Source organism: Pelodiscus sinensis, chromosome 1 (genome assembly GCF_049634645.1).
Source record: "Pelodiscus sinensis isolate JC-2024 chromosome 1, ASM4963464v1, whole genome shotgun sequence".
In the NCBI taxonomy this organism is placed as follows: domain Eukaryota; kingdom Metazoa; phylum Chordata; order Testudines; family Trionychidae; genus Pelodiscus; species Pelodiscus sinensis.
In genome coordinates, this window is record NC_134711.1 from 184,133,643 (window position 1) to 184,154,962 (window position 21,320).

Consider the following 21,320-nt stretch of genomic DNA (forward strand, 5'->3'; position numbering starts at 1 on the left):
TGCCCCTGCAAGGATTGAGAAATGTTGCTAGGCAACAAGTATTACATAGCGGCTGCATACAATACTCAAAATAACAATTAAATACATTTTTCTTAATATTTTTAACATAAATGTGACATTTGATGGCCAGCCATTATGAAAACTAATCTTCTTTGGGTAGGTTGGGTACATGCAAAGGGAAAATCACGTACACTTTAAAAGATGCATTTTTAAGCTGCACAACCTTTCTTAGCTACTCTGCTCATGGTTTACTCACAAATTCTATCCCACTTGAGAAGACCTTTTTATTCTCCTGTGTAAAGTCAGAGAGAATCTCTGCCAGTTTAAAAAGGGAAAATAAAACCAACAAACATTTCCTCCTCCCTCTCCCCCACTCAAACAACACCTTGAAACCTTCGTGATGTGCATATTTCTAACCAAAGCAACAGCACTGTTTGACCATCCTCCCTTTCTCCTCCCTCCCTTCCTGGTGTTTGTAATTATCATGTACTGGTGAGTTGCTTAATTCTGCAAGCCATTATCCAGTGTTTAGACGCATATTCTAAACATGAAAATAACATGTTCATAGGATCTAGGTAATAAATTGTGGGATCTTAAGCTCTGAGGCTACATTTTCTATCACTTGTTGAGTATGTTTCTGGTGCCCTATTCAATTACATACAAACAGCTATGTGAAAAGAACATTGAAGTTGCAAAGTCAAGCCCTCAGAAGTAAGGAAATGACAGAATTAAATTTACCCAGGCAACCTTAATTTGTCCCGTCTCGTTCAGTGTATAGGATGATTGGTATGCACTGAATGAGCAATTATTCAGTGTTTTAAATTTTATTTTCTTGATTACATATGTGGCCCCAAACTTTAGTTACTACACACTGTTCAAACCTTTCTCTGAATACAGAATCGTTAATTTCCTTGAGAGCTTTCCTATGGCACTCAAGCACTGTAGCATATGAGTGTTTCACAAATATTAATCTATCTTCATCCACCTCCCAGAGTTTGCTGGGCCCAGGGCAAGGTGGAGGGAGGATTGACTTTGGGCCGGTGGAAGGGGTAAGGTCTTGGGCTGAAGGGGCAGGGCAGGAGGCTTACCTTCCCCATCCAGTCCTTCAGCACCACGTGGTGCATGCTGTTCAAAAGTCCACAATTGATTTAATGGGCCCAGGGGTCTGGTCACTGCAGTTTCCACTGCAGCAGTGGCCAGGAGCCCTGGGCCAATTTAAATTGCTAGGCCTTGGGGCAGCTGCCGCCTTTGCCTCCTCTGTCAATGGGCCTGCCCACCCCATGGGGCGTTGTGGGTGTTGTGCAAATGGGAAACTGAGGTACAGATTAAAGTCAAAAGTATCTAGTAATTTTGGATATCCAATTTGAGATGCCTAAGACCTTACTTTTCAGGGTATTTTGTATTATATATTCAAGCACAGCTTTTATTGCACTTCTGAACTGATCAGACCCCAGGGTCAAGTCGGGACTTCAGAAAATGAGGAACACACGGTTAGTGACCACCTGTGAAATGTTTGGGTTCAAGCAGCAACCCAGCATGACTTAGGAATTCTGTGGTGAAGGTAGGGATAGAATCCATCTCTCCAGGGCACTGTTCATTTGTCTTAACCGTGAGCTTTCCTATTTGCTTCCTACCACGTTCGTTACATGTCTGTCAACTTCTGCAATATATGAGTCGGAGTCCTAACAAACAGCCTCCTTTACTCACAACAAAGATTCATCCCTAGCACAGGTCCATTCTGTGCACAGAATGAAGCAGGAGTCTTATAGGAAAATGTGATCATACGCTACAGTCTTTTATTACAGTGCATAAGGACAAGGCTGCACAGCAATCATAGAGGTTATCTAAATGATGAAATAGTACCCTGTAGGTCGGGATGAACCTGCAGCACAGAAGTGTGACATGCACTAGGTGTCCATGTGGCCCTGTTACTGCGAACTGTACGTTTCATAGTGTGTTTCGCTCCTTACCTCAGTATGCTATCTCCCTGGCTGTTTATCCCTGTCTCCTGGCCCAGTTCTGGCTCCTCACTAAGCTCTTTGTCAGATCTGTCTTTCCCCTCCCCTCTGCCCTTAGTGGCCCCCACACTGGTTCCTAGCCCCAATCTCATCCAGTCACGTGAATCTTTCCTCACAAAAGCCAACTTGCTCATCCCTCTCACTTGTGTCACCAGCTCCAAATTCCAGCCTCCTTTCCCCTTCCAAATCCTCATTTCTTTGACCCATCTCAGTTTCTCCCCTTCTCTCCCACCCTCTAGTCTGTCTTCTTATCCCAATCTACTCCTTTCCCTCATCCCTGTATGGATTTTGTCTCCTCTGCATTAAAGTCAGCTTGCTTATTCTTCCGTGCTGCTTGGATGGCAGCACTGGGGGGGGGGGGGGGGGGGGGGTTGGCGAGCAGACCGGGAGAGATGGGTTCCCTGATCTCTATTTCAGTATGTCCAGTTCTTGTTCACTCTTGTACTCTTGAACTGGCGCATGCTCATGGGGATGGTGCATGTGCAGTGAAGTGGCATACAGGAGCTGAGAGAGGCTATAGCACAGAGGTGGGCAAGATACCTCTTGGGCCGGATCTGGTCCGCCAAACCACAGGATCTGGCCCACAGACCCACCTGCTGGGACCCTCATGCATTCAGCAGTTGCTTTTTTAAGCGCAGGGCTGCTCCATGTACCTCTCTGCTCTGGAGGGAGGGGGAATCTTCGTGTGATCTCCCCTGGCTCCCAACCCATCCTCAGCTCCTATTGGCTGGAAACAACTGGCCAACAGGAACTGACCCCAGCCAATCTCTCCGTTCCTATTGGCTGGAAACAACCAGTCAATATAGGTTCTGAGAGATTGCCCGGGGGATGGGGGCAGCCCAAGCCTCTTCCCGCTCCTGGAGCTGAGAGCCACGTGGAGGGAGCAGGCTGCATTTTCCGGCGGTCTGGGGCTGCAGCTGCAGGGCGACTGGCTGGGAGACACTTAGGTAAGCCCCTCCCAGCCAAAGCCTGCCTCTGGCATCCTAGCCCCTCCCGCACCCCAACTCCCTCTCCCGGATCACCCTCTGCAGCCTCTGCCCCAGGTCATAACTTCCTCCCAGACTCTATACCCCCCTTCTACATCCCTCCCACAGGCCAGAATCCTCTCCTGCTCCCATACTCCCTCCCAGACCCTGCACTCTATTCCTCTGACCCAGGTCACAGCCCCCTCCTTCATCCAAACTCCCTCTCAGACGCCACACCCCAGTCTCTTACCCCGTGTGCCCTTCTGCACCCAACCTCCAGCCTAGTCCTTGAACACCTGCTACAGAAAAGTGCGGGCCTTGACTGCTTTACAAAATCTTGGCGTCTCCCCCCCCCCCTCCAAAAAAAAATTATTGCCCACCCCTGCTCTCGCATGCTCACTGGGGAAGGAATCAGAGATTTTAGCTTTTGAAATTTAAGAGGTCTTTATAGCCAGTGCAAACTACAGTTTTTCAGACTTAACAATTTGGCCACATTTATGTGGCTTTTCATGGCCAGAGGCACATCCCTGCCAAATTCAGTTCCCTGCTCCAATGCATGGGAGGCTAGCACTGTTCAGAGAAAGGTTTCAAGAATTTTTTAAAATGGACAAAACAACACGTTTTTTCTTGGCCTTGTTAGAAATCTCTAAATTCTTTTAGCTAAAATAAATAAATAAAAATGCTACCAACACACACAGCAACCCTCAATTTGAGGCAGACCCCCAGTGTATCAGCCCAAACAATTTAAGTTTGGCAAGGTTAGGAGCCACTGAAAACAGGGTCTTCACAGGGAGTAGTACTGGGCAACCTCAATAACTGACAGTGCTCTTCAAGCTGTGCATATAGTAAGGGGGAGTGTTTCCCTGGAGGTCCCCTATGCTGTGTTTGCTCTCATGTATCAGACAGCACTGTGGATTTGCCATCTGATATTTTCTGTGTGCAAGACCATAGGGAACTGAGGTAATTAAGCACATTCTAGCAGTAGGAAATAAAAGTCCAGTTCTTTATCCACCTTATAAAGTCACTTTCTACCCTCCCTACAACACTTCTAAGGATAGTTAATTGTTTTGTCTAAAATGTAACAGTGTGTGAAAAGAAGAGTAGTTTATCAAAATATTACAGTGAACTACATCCACACCCAGCAACCTACCTTTTATTAAAAAAACCTTAATCTTCTCTTTAAAGTGCAATTTTTTAATGCTGTTTAATACCTCTTTCTCATTAACTCAGCTGTAAGTGTCACAGCACCACTGTCTCTCATGATACTTGTGAAGGAACCTAAAGGGCTACTATGAGTGGTATAGACAGCATTAAACTAATAAGAGACAGGACACAATTCCAAATCTTTCAGAGCCTTGCGTGCCAGTTTCGCTGTATGAGTCAATGGAGCTAACTGTTCAATTGATTGCTTCCTTTTATTTTCAGATGCTTGTGGGCAGGGCTCAATAATAATTTTTTCGGGCCCAGTACAAACTTGTAACACAGGCCCCTTCCTACACACATATCATGCATACAATTTCATGAGCCATGAAAAAAGTTTGTTTTAATTCTGAAATTAGTTACATATTCTACATGTCTGAAAAATGCCCCTTTTGTTGTTTTTGTTTAACATAACGCCCACCCTGACAGTCCTAGAAGTTTGCTGACTATTTTATAACTTTTTGGTTAATATTGATAGGATAGAATAACTTTGTCTGGATTTTTTTTCATTCTGATGTACCAACACGACTGCAAACATTTTATAATTAGGCCAATTAACTTTATTTTTTGGGGGTTTATTTCATTGCAAAATCATGAATTGGTCCCCCAAGTCAATTTCTCTTGCAAGTTCACACTCAGTAGACAAGATAGCTAGGTAGCTTCAGCATTCTTTCCCCATAATAGAACACTGGCAGTTTTTGATGAGTGTCAGCATGCTGAAGCTTCTTTTGGCTTAGGCCGCTGTCCCTGGTAATGTGCAAAAAGCTCTTAGGGCTATGTGCACTTCACTGAAAACTAGTTGCAGTATGTTTTTGTAAATCTCATTTAATAAGTATGGGTAATTCATATTCTTTTCCAAAAATAGACTAGAAGATTTTTTTTCAGGTGCAATATATCACACAGAAAATTCTCAAAAGATCTGTAGGATACTTGTGAAGTGGACCTTGAAAAACTTCTTCCAGTTCCCTTGTCTCTAGTGTCACATTTTAGGACCATCTCAAAAAAGATATAGTGGTATTAGAAAAGGTTCAGAGAAGGGCAACTAAAATGATTAGGGGTTTGGAACAGGTCCCATATGAGGAGAGATTAAAGAGACTGGGACTTTTCAGCTTAGAAAAGAGGAGACTGAGGGGGGGATATGATAGAGGTCTATAAAAGCATGAGTGGTGTGGAGAAAGTGAATAAGGACACTTGTTCCCATAATATAAGAACTAGGGGCCACCAAATGAAATTAATGGGCAGGAGGTTTAAAACAAATAAAAGGAAGTTCTTCACACAACACATTGTCAATCTGTGGAACTCCTTGCCTGAGGAGGTTGTGAGGACTAGGACTATAACAGGGTTTAAAAGAGAACTAGATAAATTCATGGAGGTTAAATCCATAAATGGCTATTAGCCAGTATGGGTAAGGAATGGTGTCCCTAGCCTCTGTTTGTCAGAGGGTGGAGATGGATGGCAGGAGAGAGATGGCTTGATCATTACGTGTTCAGTTCACTTCCTCTGGGACACCTGGCATTGGCTACTGTCAGCAGACAGGGTACTGGGCTGGATGGACCTTTGGTCTGACCCAGTATGGCCATGCTTATGACCAAATGGACTATTTGCTTATGTTTGACTTTAATCAAATGGTCATGAGTGATGCTGTCATAATGAGCTATAATTTCAAGAGTTCCAAGAAAGTTACCATTGTGTGGATCACCTAGCTCCTGGGAATACTAACCCTTCTGAAGCAAGAAACAAGGTAACACCCAACAATCTTTCCAATATTTCTTTCCATCTGGTAGCTTCTGTTAATATTAGTTTTTGAATCTCACTCTGCACAGCATGTCCACCTGACAGTGACTGCTGCAATTGCTTCCACTGGCCGTAGCAAGTTTTATATTCTATGCTTTTTTCATTTTCAGTTTAGTATATAGTTCACACCATGTTTTCCAAAGTCAGGATACCAGATGGAATCTCTTGTGTTTTCACGCTACAAACCTGCATCTTTGAAAAGACAAGAATCAGTTAGTGTAGCACGACCATCTCCTGTTTCTTGGACACCTTCTGAATGTGGACATGCTAATGGTGAGACTACCTGTCTTCAAGCATTTGATAGGAGTCACATGATGCATGTTCTGGCAGCTCTGTCATTAGTTACCAGAGCCACAAAGTCTCTATATTGAAATAATTTTCATCTTGATTTTGTTCATCTGCTTCCCTAGATAGTATATTGCCTGACTTGCAGAAAGCCTCGTCTGATTTTAAAACTAGAGGATGGATTGATGTCTATTAGGTTAATTCCCTTTCTTTTATCTCCTTACATTTCTGGCTGCTTGATTTGTATTGATAGCGACCACCAAACATGGCATTATAGTGTGTGACTGTGAGGGTATGTCTACACAGCAACACAGGGGTGGATGAGAGTGCCGCAGGGCCCGAGCAGCAAAATTTCACGGGGCCTCCCCTTTGACACGGCGCATGCGCGGGGCCTTGGGAAGCGCGGGGCCCGGGGCAGCTGCCCTGCTCGCCCTGCCCTAAATCCGCCGCTGCAGCAATATTGTTTCTAAATAACTTAGTCTGCATCTCCACAGCAGGTAGTTATTTTGAAATAGTGACAAAATACTGTCAAGCTGGAGGACTTTTTACTCCAACTCCTTTAACCCTCATTGTTCAAGGAGTAAGGGAAGTTGGAGGAAAAGTACTCTATTTCGAAATAAGTGCTGTGCAGATGCTCCCAATTTCGAAATAAGCTATGCAATTGACTTACCTCAATTTGTGTAGCTTATTTTGAGTTAAGCCCTGCTGTGTAGATGCACCCTTATAAGTGAATTACACCTTTACTTGCATATATTTTTGGGCACGCACTGATTCCCACAGTCTTACGGTGCTTTGCTTTGTCCCTCCATCCTGCCTATGCATAAGGAGTCAGTAGTTCTTGATCTTGAAATGATAGACCATGTCACACAGAGGATCACAAAGCTCTCTTTCCGTCTCAAACCTGCATACGCGCACACACCCCAGTCTAGAGAAGGGCCTGGGCTGGACCAGGAGGCTCAGCAACTTACTGCTCAGAATGTTGTGTTGAGAATTCTCTGATTGACTCCAACAAGTCTCTCAGATCAGGACAGTAGCGTTGTAGATATAGGGAAATAAGTTCCTATAAATATTCTCAGGCATGATCTACAATTTAGCCTTAATTTTGGACTCATTTTAATGGGTGTTGCAGCCATAACTGGGCCCCTCCCAGAGCTTCCAAGCCCAATAAAGTATACCCTGCCCCCATGTGGAGAGCTTGCTTGTAGGCTTGGACTGTGTGCTGAATCCACTGCTAACCTCTGGCTTCCTGGTTAGTACACAGTGTGAGAACTCTTTCAATAAAACATGTACCCTCATTTTAAGAGATTGACCAGGGAAGACAATCTCTTCCCAGTGACCATCACATGAACCACCTGCCTTCCACTTATAGAGGTATATCACATCCCTGTGCCAGCTATGAGGTTTGTTTACATGAAAAAGTAACACTAGGAAATTATATAATGGGGTTTGATTGTCTTTACTATGATTACTTTTTTCGGGACGGATAAAACAGTAATTAAACTGTCAGCTTTTTCTTTGTTTCAGCTGCTCCTCCTACCCATTTTGTTTTTCTCCTTTGGAAATAAGGTGGAGAGCCAGCACAGGGTGACCCTGCCAGTTCTTAACAATCCCCACAAAAAGTGCTTCATGGTTCTCAGACCATAATGGGAGCCGCCTCTGAACTGAATATTCCTTGGCATTTTAAAACAAGGGATGTTGTTAAACTGTTTATTAAGGTGTTTATTAAGGTAAACATGAAATTTTCAGCGGTGACATGTTTACGCGGGGGAAAGGCTGTTCCCGGGGAGCAGCCTGTCCCTCCCCCCACTGTACTGCTGTCTCTAATACAGAGGCAGCAGTCTGGGGGGGAGGGGAGGCAGGTGGGAGCTGGTACTCATGGGGAGCTGGCTTTTAAGATGGCTCCCTGCAAGCTCCAGCTCCTGTGGAGCCGCCTGCCCCTACCCACACTGCTGCCTCTGTATCAGATAGGGAGGCAGCAGCACCACGGGGAGGTGGGGGCTTGTGTGTAACTGTGAAGGTTAATGGTTAACTGATGAGCCCAGGAGGGCTCTTGTACATTTCAAAAGCAGGGAACACAGGGCCAGCGGGGGATTGTTTGAGTCCCCAGCACGTCCTCAGGCTCCTGGCAGCGCTTCTGGTTTTGCAATGTACCTTTCAAAGGCAGAAGTGCAACCAGTTTCCTGCTGCACCCTGCCCCTTCCCCCATGGAGACAGTGCTGGGGGGAACCAGCTTTTAAGCCAGCTCCCCCAGCACTGGATCCTGCTTCTCCTCCCCCACCCCCCACCGCTTGCTGCCTCTCTCTGATAGGTGTAGGGGGGAAACTGACTAGTCAAGTTACTAGTCAACTGTCCAATAAGCATTTGCTTATCGGATAGTCGACTAGTCGCTTACATCCCTAATTTTAATGTTTTGATTTTTTTCAAAGCCTGTAAGGGATTTAGACACACAGCTACCATTGAAATTAATGGAAGTTGGATGAGTAAATCCCATAGTCAGCTTTGAAGATCTCAGCTGGCCTGTACAATTACTTTGATCTTAATCAGCAAGCTGTATTGACTGTGAAGGAGAATGTGTGCGTTGACAGGAAGGGCAGCACCTTAAAGGTACAAATTTACCTTCTAGTTATCTATAGTGTCCTTGAAAACCATGTCTTGTGCAAACACTGTAGCCATAATTAGTTTTCTCAGGAACTCGGTGGGGGTGGGTATATACCCTGAAACAAGAAAGGTATAACTAATCCTTTAAATTTAAGTAAGGGCGAGAAGATGGGAAGCAGTTAATATTAGTGTATATTTTGAAAGCTAGGTATAAAAAAAAAGTGTCCTGAACAGAAAAACTGCTCTTTTATAGCTAACTAGAAGACTTACCCGGCATTGCTTGGAAGGGTGGGGATGTTCAGGAGTCAGGGCTGGGGACTAGGAAGTCTTGGAGGACTCACTGGGGCTACTCACGGCGTTGTGGGTAATGCTGCTCCAGTGACGGTGGTTCCTTCAGGTGCCCAGGGCCATGCTGGCCAGCCAGTGGCTCCTCCCAGGGGTCTAGGACTGCTGCCTGGCCCTAGCTGACTGCTCCTGTTTCCTGACACAGCAAATTCAGATCTTACTTTTCTTCATGTGGTATTGGATTTTTGGAGCTTCTCTTACTGTGTGGGTTAGGAATTCTTTTCCTTCTTGAGTTGATCAGATACCATGGTCATAGAGAGGGCATAAGAAATGGCATAGATGATTAGCTAGAACCCAGGACTAGAAATCTGGAAACTTAGGTTGTGTTTCTCTGTGAGAGACTGGGAATATCATATGGGATTTCAGTTTGAGTAACTCAATTGAGTTTTGGGGAGCTCCGTATAGTGGATCTACTCTATAGCTGTTATTCTAGACTCCTGGGTAGTTTGACTAGCTGCTCTACCCCTAAAGTCCCCTCTTTCTGAGGAGGTAGGTCTACAGGACACGCACACAGCAATGGATGGTGGCTCTGTCCTCTCCATAGGGGGACAGGATTGTCTCCTTTTAAGTCTCTGTACCTGAGTTTCCTAATGCATGTAAATTGAGGGAAATTGCTCAGAAAAGTGTTAACAATTTTGATGTTCTTAAAGTGGTTTGGTTATTAGAAGCACTATTGTGCAAGTGCCAAGTAGTAGGCTTTCCTGCTTCTGGGTGCTATGTATTTTGAGGGTGGTTGCTGTCCTTGTACAAATTATTTTTAAACATGCAGCAGGTTAGAGAACAGCATTTCCATCTGAGAAAGAGGATTTGAATCCTTATTCACTAACCCCTACCACCTTGATTAGAGATGTTAAACTGTGGTTATCTGGCTAATCGATAGGACTGCTCTGCAGAGCCGTAGTGGGGCTAGAGGAGCCGGCTTGAGCCGAGACTGAGCAGTCCTGGCTTGTACTGGCTCCTGGAGCCACCCACGCTGCAGCTCTGTATTTTAAATGTAGTAAGAGCCGCCATTTGTTTTTGGAAGCTATATGTATATTACAAACAAAACCAGTACAGGATCTCTGTGTAATTGCTGCCTGTTCATACAATGTTGCAAGTTTCTCACACCTTACGTCCTTTTATCCAGTGAGAAATTAGAAGAAACAAATGTCTTTTTGTATTTTCCCATACAATTACAAGAGGGGTCATTGCTATTCATATTGGTGTCTCTTCTTCTGGAGTCTAGATAAGTTTGGCAGAATTTGATTTTTATGGGTTATAATTTTGATAAGATCGATATTCATTTTCAAGCATTTCTTTAGAGTTTTATCTATTTAAATTTTCATAGTTACAGGAAGTCATAATGAGGTCAAACTATATAGAGGGTGTCGGAGAATTATTTAATAGCAGCAGGTGTTGAAATTCAAAAAACTAAATCTTTATAACCATTAAGACACAAATTGTGAACATCACACATGTCAAAATATACACATTAAAATCCTTAAATTAAACTCTAATAAAGTTTTAAGACAGCATATTTCTCTATTTGACTATCTGTACATTTCCAGTATTATTAATGGAAATATTTTTTGTTGGTTTGTGTGTATATGATTGAATTGATGTTTACTGACATTCATTGTTCCCTATAAGCTATATGCGTGTGTGGCTGCTCGTGAGAAATTTAAATGCCACCTGGCTGATTAGCAAAGTGTCCACAGCTAGGTTTTGTGTTTCTATTGGTGGGGCACGTTCACATGTGCCTCGGTACACACAGAAATTATTCCTCACACGATGGAAAAAAAATCCACACATGGATGGAAAAGAACATTGCCAACTTGTACTGATAAAAATCTAATCCTGCCAAGTATAGAAGTCATTTTTATTCAACACCGCAGTGTCTTTCAGTTAACTAATCCAGAGTTTGATTTCTAGTCTATGGTAATTGTCTAATTCTCTGAATCATATATAACCTTTGGCTGGTGAATGGAGCTTTCCTCTGGTATCAGCTCAGTTAAATATCCAGCTGTATAGACCTCAGAGTAACTGTGTTAATGATATTTTCAGCCTTCTCCAAGTAGACTCATATCACTGGATGCCAGGGGTTGGATTGAGCTGGTTCTTGATAGTAACTGTACTGGCCTCTTTTCTTGCAGAATTTAAAACATCTTTTAAAAATAAAACATTAATATTAGTCCTTCCTGTCATGAACAAAATTCAGAAATCCTTGTGAATGTGGAAGTATACAGCAGTCTTTTTGAGTCTGCAGATAGATTTAACACATAAGCTAGGAGAAGAAGAAGAATTTCCATTCAGCTCAGTGGGGTGTTAACACTAATGTCTAACAATGGTGCTTCAAATATCAAAATTACATTACCAGTAACTATTGCACTTAGATGAGTTTTGGCAGAAACATCCAGTAACTCTCATTATAATGTCACCCCTCTTGTCCTGCAGGCTGAGCCCTGGTGGATGCTCCCATCCTATCTGTAGTTTAGAGCCTGCACTCTTGCTGACTTTCTCAACCTCTCCATACTTCCTGGATTTTGCTGAACTACCCTGATTTTAAATACTCTGTCCCAATGTCCCCATCAAGTAGTCACCGGAAGCATGTGGAAAAGTTTGAGTAGCTAATCAGATTGAGGGCCACTTACCCTCAGACGACATGTGCTGAGAGAAAGGGAGAACTGAAAGAGGTTATGTCTACATGGCAAAGTTATTTCAAAATAACAGTCGTTATTTCGAAATAACTTTCCTAGCATCTACACAGCCAATTTCGAATTGCTTATTTCGAATTTGGTAAACCTCATTCCACAAGGAATAACACCAAATTCGAAATAGCTATTTCGAAATAAGTGCTGTGCAGACACTTACATCAAAATAGGGGACCTCCAGCCTTCCCAGGGTGCCCTGGTGGCCACTCCAGCCTCAACCAAGAACACTCCTCTCCCTCTCCCCTCCCAGAAGCTCTTAAAGGGGTTGACTCTGGCCACAGTGCTTGTGCCAGCTCCAAACCTGACAGCCCAGAGCCAGCAGTCACTGCCCCTGACCCAGTGGCCCCAAAACATGAGCCAGCAAGCCACTGACAGCCAGCCCTCCACCGCTCCCCAGGAGCAGTCTGCCAGCTCCCAGGAGCCTGCCAGGGCCAGGAGAAGGCGGGTGCCTTCCTGGTCCAGGGTAGAGATCATGGACTTTATTCAGGTTTGGGGGGGATGCCCCCAACGTCCGTGATCTCCGCACTAGTTGGAGGAACGTGTCTGTCTGGTGGCCAGGCTGGCAGCTATCCTGTCATAAAGGCCCCATGCGAACCCAGGAGCAAGTCTGCATGAAAATCAAGTTGGTCCGGCAAGACCCCCAGCCCTGAGCTTTCCCTCCCCCTTCTTCCTCTTGCTTTCCCCTTCTAGCTTCCTCCTCTCGGGTTTCCCCCTCCCATCTTCCGCTTCCTTTCCCCAGTCTCACCAGAGTTTCATTCCTCCCTCTCCCCCCAGTTTTGTTCAATAAAGAGAGTTTGTGTTCATAAAAATGCGTGTTTTGTATTTGATATCAGGAAGGGGGGTTAGGGAGGGGGGTAAGTGGAAGGACATGAGGGAGGAATGAAGCACAAGCCCTGAGTGGGGCAGACCAAGGAGGCTCTTAGTGCTCCTCAAGGTGGAAGCTCTCCCGCAGGGCCTCCTGGATACTGACAGCCCCCCAATGGACCTCCCGGATGGCAGCCTGCAGAAAATGCAGCCGGGCTCACAGAAACGTGTCCAAGAGAAGCACCAGAGTGCCCAGGGGCAGCTCTGGCTCCATGTTGCGGAGTGCTGTGGTGTCCCGAGTGAGGGCAAGCAGAGCACGCAGAGACAAAATGCTTTGCTGTCCCTCATCGAGGTAGACTAGCAAGCACGGAAACCTGAGAACTGGCTGTCGGGGGGGGGGGGGGGGGGTGGTGTCCCTTTAATCACAGACCTCAGATAGCCTCAGGCAGCAGCCCCACACAGTAAGTCCTGACCTAATGCCCTGCCGGAACTGGTTCTGGCCAACCTTAAATGCTATTCAGTGTCCACTCAGTGTGGATGCGCTATTTCGAAATAGCAAAATGCTATTTCGAAATGCATTTTGTGTGTAGACGTGTTATTTCAAAATATTTTATTTTGAAATAACTATTTCAAAATAAGATATTTCGAAATGACACTGTAGTGTAGACATACCCTGAGAGCTATGTCCCTGGAGGATTTACAAGCAAGCTTTGACCTAGGTGTTTCCCATATACCTTCTAAGAATCTAAGTCGAAGTACCCATTTGAAAACGGAGATGTGGGTAATGTTGGGGCTAAAGGTTGAAATAAATCTTAGCCTAGATATATAAAAATTAAATGCCACTTTCCTTTGATAACACTGACATTTCAGCAGATAAATATTCTGCTGTCCTGTATTTAAATTATCCTTCTGTTTACAGTAAAACAGGGTTACAAAAATAACTGTGGTCTCACAACGTATCAGTGGAATTTTCCTGCATTTCTCCTATGATGACTTTGCTAACTCCTAGAGAGCTGCAATTCAATTTTACAGCTGTGCTTGCAAAAGAGCCTGTCTCTTTCCTATATCCTCTTTTTTTCCTTCCTCTCAACCTTGTTGGTGTTTTATTTTGGTCACCTGACAAATAGTAGCTGCAAATATTTGCATGTTTGTTCACAGCTTACTGTTTTAAACTAAGAAAAATGGATGGCTGCTGTGTGCACTATTATTTAAATACTTAAATCTATCTCTAAATATATTTCATTGACTAGATACTGTCTTTTTGGGCAGGATTCCAGATCATCTCATGAATCACAGCAGGATTTTTGTTTTGTTTTTGTGTTTAAGCACAATTACATTAATGGAAACAAAAGACAAAAAGACTTATTGTTTTCCCCTTCCTATTTATAGATTAGAGCAATTAGTGCTTTATTACACTGAAAGCAGGGTGGTTGGTATTGTTTATAAATTACATTCTGCCAGCTGCAGCATTTTTTTGTATCTTTAGATAAAGTATTTCTTCCGTGAAAAAGACGGAGATGTGCTGGAGCAGCTCATCCTTCCCATCCCCCTGCTTCTCCTTCATTTATCTACAGTGCGTCAGTGGAAATTTCCACTGTCTGCTTATGTGTGAGAGACCACAAAGATGTAAACCTTCCTTGGGGAGAAAAGCTAGTGCAGTTTTAGGAGCACAGTAAAAAGCAGCACACAACTTGCATTTAGAAATGGAATGAAATTCTGTAAAGGCCAACTGAAAATAGCATGGAAGAGGGGGGTGGGTGGTTCATGAATGAATGGTGTTGCTAATTTCCAAAGAACATGCAAACCTTGATGTAGTACGATATATTAGAACTTGCTTGCCTTTCCTTTTTTGGTTGTAACTATGAAAGGATTTTAGGGTCCAACATCATTGCTTTGGTAGTCAATATTTTAACTGAAAATAGGATTTTCCTTCCTTATATATATATAGGGCTTGCCAAGCTGCGGTGAGCCCTGCTCGCCAGCTGCACAGTTCAGCACGCTGCGCATGTGCAGACTGCGCTGTGCATGTGCCGATTGCGCTGAGGTGCCATGCCGGGCTATAATCTACTCTCCCATGGCGAGTAGATTACCTAAATTGTTGCGCCCTGTGTGTGTGTCTTAAGTATGTGACTTACTGGAGATAAGAAAGTACGAAGGTATTTCAGGCTTTCCAAATTTATTGGGCCCAATCCTGCTTCCCGTGGAAGTCCCCTGAGACTTTGCAATTACTTCTCATTATAGCATTCATGAGCCAAGTTTCTTCATATAACAATTCCTGTTGAAGTCATGGGGTATAAACTGTTAATGTTCTAGCTGACTTCAGTGAAACAATGACAGTTTACATCCACTGAAGATCTGCCCCAAGGGAACTAGTTACTCCAGTATAGAATACAGGATTGGGTCCCTTAATTAACTTCATGGGAGATTTTGCCTTCCAAGCCTAATACAGAGAAATCAGTACTTTAATACAGTTTTCCAAACTGCCACACTTCTGCTACAAAAGATCATTAGTATCCATTGTGACACATTCACTGGGTTGGGAATACTTGGTTATGGAAATCCTTATTTATTGTTTTCTCCTTGTGTGTAGCATTCACCACTGTACAGCAACCCTGCACAAGACCTGTGCACCACTTATGCTCCACTTCTGCCTGTAAATGGCATGTAGAGTATGTCTACACTGCAGTGGGGAGCAAACTTCCCAGCCTAGGTAGACAGACTTGTGTTAGCTTTGCTCAAGCCAGCAGGCTAGCCAAGGCTGCTGACCACGGTGGACAAGGACAGCTGCCTTGGGGTCCAGCAATTTAAAAGGGCCTGGGTAGGGATGTTAAATATAGTTTAATCAACAATTTGATGGATTTTCCATCGACGAGTCGATTAGTCAGTGAGCAGGGGAGCCGCAGCGGGGTTAGCTCCCGGTCCTGGCAGCTACCCCCACTGCGACTCTGTCTCTTAAATGAATGAAGATCTGCCCCAACGGGACTAGTTACTCCAGTATAGAATACAGGATTGGATCCTGGCTGATGCCCAGTCCCTGCTGCTCCCCTGTCACCTGCGGAGATGGCACTGGCTCCTGCTCCCCCTGCTTGCTACCTCTGCTTGAGGCAGCAAGGGTGGGGGGAAGCGACTAGTCGCTTACAATCCTGGGCCCGAGGCTCCTGGCCACTTCCTCTGCAGCCCCAGATGGCACAGTGTGCACAGTATGGGCATCGCAGAAGAGCTGCCTGCCTCTTCCAGGAGGGCTGGGAGCTGGCCCTTCACCTTGCCCAGGGGCCAAGCATTACCGTCCTCAACCCTGATGCAAGACACAGTCATTCAAGTCTAAGGCTGCCCAACCTCCAGGGTCCAAGTTCGCATGGCTACCCCAAGCCACTTGCCTGCGCTGCAACCTCCAAACCTCTGTTTTTAGTGTACTAGCTGATGCAGAGCTAACTTTCCTCTGTTTACCTGGGCTGCAGGCTTGCTCCAAGTGGCAGTGTACTCACGTCTATAGCTTTTGTACTGTCCCTTCGTAGTGGGGGGAATTATGTTCTCTCAGTGAATGCCTGTTGATCCTAATGAACTTCATATTACAGGTATAATCGATTAGAAGAGTCTGTTTTCCTTGTATGTCATTATATTAACTTTTTGTTTTTGACGCATTCTCTGTACTCCGTATTCTGACATATATTTAGGTCCAGTTTCTAGTCTGGGTGCCTGTCGCTTGTTGCATATCTTGGCACTTTTGTATTGCCCTGTATGCATCCAAAATTAGATTGCATTAGAATCTGGCCTGTACTGTAGGGACAAAATACTACATATCAGCTATAATTTCCAGGTAAAACTAACTGGTACTCTGCTTATTCTGAGTATGGATTGTTCTGGATTATATGTGAAGAAAATATAGTTTCCTTTTGTGTTTGACTCAGTTTTGCATTCTGCTGAAGTATAATTGGGGGCAGAGAAAGCAGTTATCTTCATTCCCATAGCTTCAATAAATGCTTCCGTACAGGAGTTTAAAAACAAAAAAGCAAAATGGGAATTCTTTACTGTCTACTGAATGTTGCAGTTGGAAACTACAGTAAGCAGCCAATCCCAATCTTTTAATCTTTAATAGGACTTCAGAGAGACAGCTAAGTCTTCTTTTGTATTGCACTATATGTAGTTAAAGCCTTACCAAAAACAAGCTGAGGGATTAAATGTCCCCATAACTACAGCCTTATTTACAGTGCCAAATTGTTATATATTTGTTAACTTTCCACCTGCGCGTGATCATTGTCGTAAGATCACTCAAAATATACCAGAGCCATGGGGATTGCTGTCTGAACACATTTGGGGCATTGAAGGATATAGGAATTGCACAAGGATTTAATTTTCAAACACCCAAATACAACATCCAGTTATTTTCTCTCCTCCAAAATGGGACGAGCATATGTTTGTGAAGCCACTTGCTCTATCACACAGGAGTTCTAAAAGATTTCTTGAAAATTAAAAATGAACAAATGGAATAAGTTCCAACACATGATTTACTTGGTTTAATGAGTGGTTGCAGAAGTGACATAGGGAGGCTGAAATATAAATGGAGAGTGGGATTGTCCTTGCAATAGGCAAGCTCCTGTACGTCTGTCACAGATAAATAGAAGGCTGACAAGCAATGCTTGCCTGATGCTAAAAATATCAGACATTTTGTATGTGTGTGAAATAAGACCTCATGGCAAGCAGCAAGACCTACATTACAGTATGCTGAGCTGCTGAATGTATGTTGAAACTGTGCACTTCTGACATTCATCCTCAGCTTTCGTACGTTAAGACATGTCACTAATGAATACGTGCTCATTTGGGCTAGCTCCAGCTCTTCTCCCCCCCCCCCCTTACTTCTTGTTGTTATTTTAAACTTCTGCATAGTTATTAAGTGATGTTGGGATGAAAGAAATATTACCCATACAATGAACCAACGTCAGTGTCAAACATCTAAAGTTTATACATTACTCCATTCTCCACATGGTAAGAATCCCTGAGGAGAATTGAATTCAAGGAGGGAAAGCATACATTTTGTTTAACTGGCATAAACAAAGGGGCACCTTAGTCTTGGGAGTCCCGTGGCACCTTAAAGACTAACAGATTTACTTGGACATAAACTTTGGTGGTCTGGAGCCCACTTCGTCACATGCACTGGCAAGAAATGATGCCCCGTGAAGAGGAAAGATGGTCATTTTTATCTTGTTTTCTAGTTGTGTACCTCTGGCTAAATTGACTTACCCATATTTTAAAATCCATAATGCTACTGAGCTTTGTTTTAAAAACAGTTTAGAAAAAACATAAGGTATTAATTTCAGAGAATTGGTAGTTCGATTTTGCAATTTCAACAGAATAATGCTATGAAATAAAACCTTTTGCAGTTCACACATTTTGTTTAATGGTGTGTATGTTTTCCATTACAGGTATTTTTTGGTAGACTTTGATGGCCCACCTACAATCATTTCAACAATGATGGAATATTTAGGACGTGATGTTGATGTAATTAGACCTACTTTTTTAAAGCATCCCGTATCTAAAACAGAAGAGTGTAATGGAATAATCCCAATCAACTATGAAGACAAACTATATACCAAGAAAAAATGAGTATCCAAAAGATCATAGCTAAAACTTTTTATTTTAGCCCTGCTTTGGGATATAATTGTGGTAATCATTTTTGTCTATGTACATATAATCACGTGGCATCTGGAGTTAATGTAACCCTTAGCTTTCTTTTTTGTTGTAAATTAAATTTGTACGCTTATCTTAATAGTTGATGACCATTCTAGAAATTGATTTGCTTTCCATGTAAAGCATTACATCTGATGAAGTTGTCTACCCATCAGGAGTCTAAAAATAGCATTTTTTTTTTCAGTAAGACTACTACAGACTTTGTACTCATACACAGTGGATTAAAAAAACTGACAATGTATACTGTATAGTAATATGACTTTTAAAAAAAATCTGAATAAGTTAATAAAGGTGATTTGAAGTAAGCTGTATTGTTGAAGACTATAAAAGGTTACACATATATCCTTCCTTGAGGCATTCTAACTTACTATTTTGAATGTGTCACCAAGGTTTGGTCTAGGCACAGATAAACACTCTCTATGGGAGAGGTTAGAGACTTTCAGATGGTACTTCTGAGAATGTCAGAGCTCGTGTGAGCAGAAAAATGTAAGCTACTGTCCTCTGTTCTGCTATAAACTGGAGCCACCTGATGCTTTTCAATGAGAGACATTTGAAACAAAATCGAATAATTTTTTGGCTTTCCCTTATTCCTGTAGCGATGAAGAAAACGGGGGGAGATGTGGTAGGTATTACTACTAAAGCAGAGGTTCTCAAGCTATAGATCAGGACCGTTTGAGAATCTCTGCTATTTTAAGGGGCTACCAAGGCTGGCATTAGATTTGCTGGGGCCCAGGGCTGAAGCTGAAGCCTGAACCCCAGAACCCGGGGATGAAGCCAAAGCCTGATGGCTTCAGTCCTGGGTCAAGGGGCTCAGGTTATAAATCCCTCACCTGTGACTCAAGCCTTTGGGCTTTGGCTCCCCTTCCTGTGGTGGTGGGACTTGGGCTTTGGCCCCACAGCTCCTCAGTCTCCCCTTCTGGGGTCATGAAATAATTTTCATTGTCAAAAGGAGGGATCACAGTGCAAAGAAGTTTGGGAACCCCTGCACTAGAGTATTACCTTCTTGATGTTTTCTGTGTCTTTGTTAGAGCCTGGAGGAAATCCCCAATTCCCACCCTCATCCCCCCCAATTACCCTAGCCTCTCGTTGCATCAACCATCTTTCCCAGCAAGGAGAGAAAGCTGTGGTGTCCTTCAAAAGTCCATAAGTGCGGTTGCTTGATTAGATAGAGAGGATGCTCCCAATTGGGCATGCTGTGTCTAGAAGTCTTCTTCCTGTAACTCCTACTAGACTGGAGATTAAGAAACCAATTTGGAAATTGAACTCTGATTTCCACAGGCTTTGGAGGGATTTATTAGTGATATTGCTCTGCAAATACTCTATTAAAAGGAAAGAATGAATTTGCTATCTTGCTCTTGGAGTCTGCAGTTTCACTTTTACAAAGATGATGCTGTCGCCATAAGAAGTGTAATTAAAAATTAGGTGAAAGATAAGAACAAATTATATTATTTAAAAAAAAAAGTGACCAGCAAAATGGGAGGGAAAGTTACCCTGCTATTCTCCCTTCATCTGCAGGTTCCTACAACAAAGACAAGAATGTCTAATTTCACATAAGGCAGGATTGCTTTCATACCCACCACCTTTTCAAACTATTCATTCCTTTGCACATTGAAGAAACCAAAAAGGGAACACAGGACAGAGAAGGGAATTCCTTAGTTATCATGCCCATTCCCTGTTATCACAGGCAACCCTGCCAGGTAATCCCATTTATAAATGTATCAAGCTTCATCTTAAAACTAAGCTGCTTGTTTGTCCACACTACATTACAGTAGGGAATTAACACAGTTAACTTTTGTTGGCAGGTCACTCACATTTCATAGAATCATAGGACTGGAAGGGACCTCGAGAGGTCATCGAGTCCAACCCCCCGCTCTCAAGGCAGGACCAAGCTCTGTATACACCATCCCTGACAGATGTCTATCTAACCTGTTTTTAAATATCTCCAGAGAGGGAGATTCCACCACCTCCCTTGGCAATTTATTCCAATATTTGACCACCCTGACATTTAGAAATTTTTTCCTAATGTCCAATCTAAACCTCCCTTGCTGCACTTTAAGCCCATTACTCCTTGTCCTGTCCTCAGAAACCAAGAGGAACAAATTTTCTCCTTCCTCCTTGTGACACCCTTTTAGATATTTGAAAACAGCTATCATGTCCCCCCCTTAATCTTCTTTTTTCCAAACTAAACCAGCCCAGTTCATGAAGCCTGGCTTCATAGGTCATGTTCTCTAAACCTTTAATCATTCTTGTCGCTCTTCTCTGTACCCTTTCCAATTTCTCCACATCTTTCTTGAAATGTGGCGCCCAGAACTGGACACAGTACTCCAGCTGAGGCCTAACTAGTGCAGAGTAGAGCGGCAGAATGACTTCACGAGTTTTGCTTACAACACACCTGTTGATACAACCTAGAATCATATTTGCTTTTTTTGCAACAGCATAACACTGTTGACTCATATTCAACTTGTGGTCCACTATGACCCCTAGATCCCTTTCCGCCATGCTCCTTCCTAGACAGTCGCTTCCCATCTTGTATATATGGAACTGATTGTTCCTTCCTAAGTGGAGCACTTTGCATTTCTCTTTATTAAACTTCATCCTGTTTACCTCTGACCATTTCTTTAACTTGCTAAGGTCATTTTGAATTATGTCCCTATCCTCCAAAGAAGTTGCAACCCCACCCAGTTTGGTATCATTTCTCGCTGTAGAATTTTTTTTTTTAACTGCATCTGTTTGGATCTGGCTCAATAAAGCTTTGTCTGAGGCTGGGATCTTGTGTTCTGTTGTAACAAAAATGGCAACTGCAAGATTCCAACCTTGGAAAGTGGAGGGGAGGGTCAACAGAGCCTGTATGTGTATAAACATGCTTTGGCTGCCGTTCTCCTAATGCTTTTGAGAGTATAGAGTAAAAATGATTTCTTACTTAGTTTTGGTTCCAA

General features: G+C 43.3%; 1 protein-coding gene across 1 annotated transcript in view; it reads left to right on the forward strand.

Annotated features, from left to right (window-relative positions):
• Positions 1–18,689, forward strand: part of MRPS6 (mitochondrial ribosomal protein S6) — a 65,129-nt gene extending 46,440 nt beyond the window's left edge. Inside the window, exon 3 of the mRNA XM_075911333.1 lies at positions 18,120–18,689. Within this exon, the coding sequence (XP_075767448.1) occupies positions 18,120–18,300 (181 nt within the window). The 3' untranslated portion in view covers positions 18,301–18,689. The remainder of the gene's footprint in view (positions 1–18,119) is intronic.
• The last annotated feature ends 2,631 nt before the right edge of the window (positions 18,690–21,320 follow it).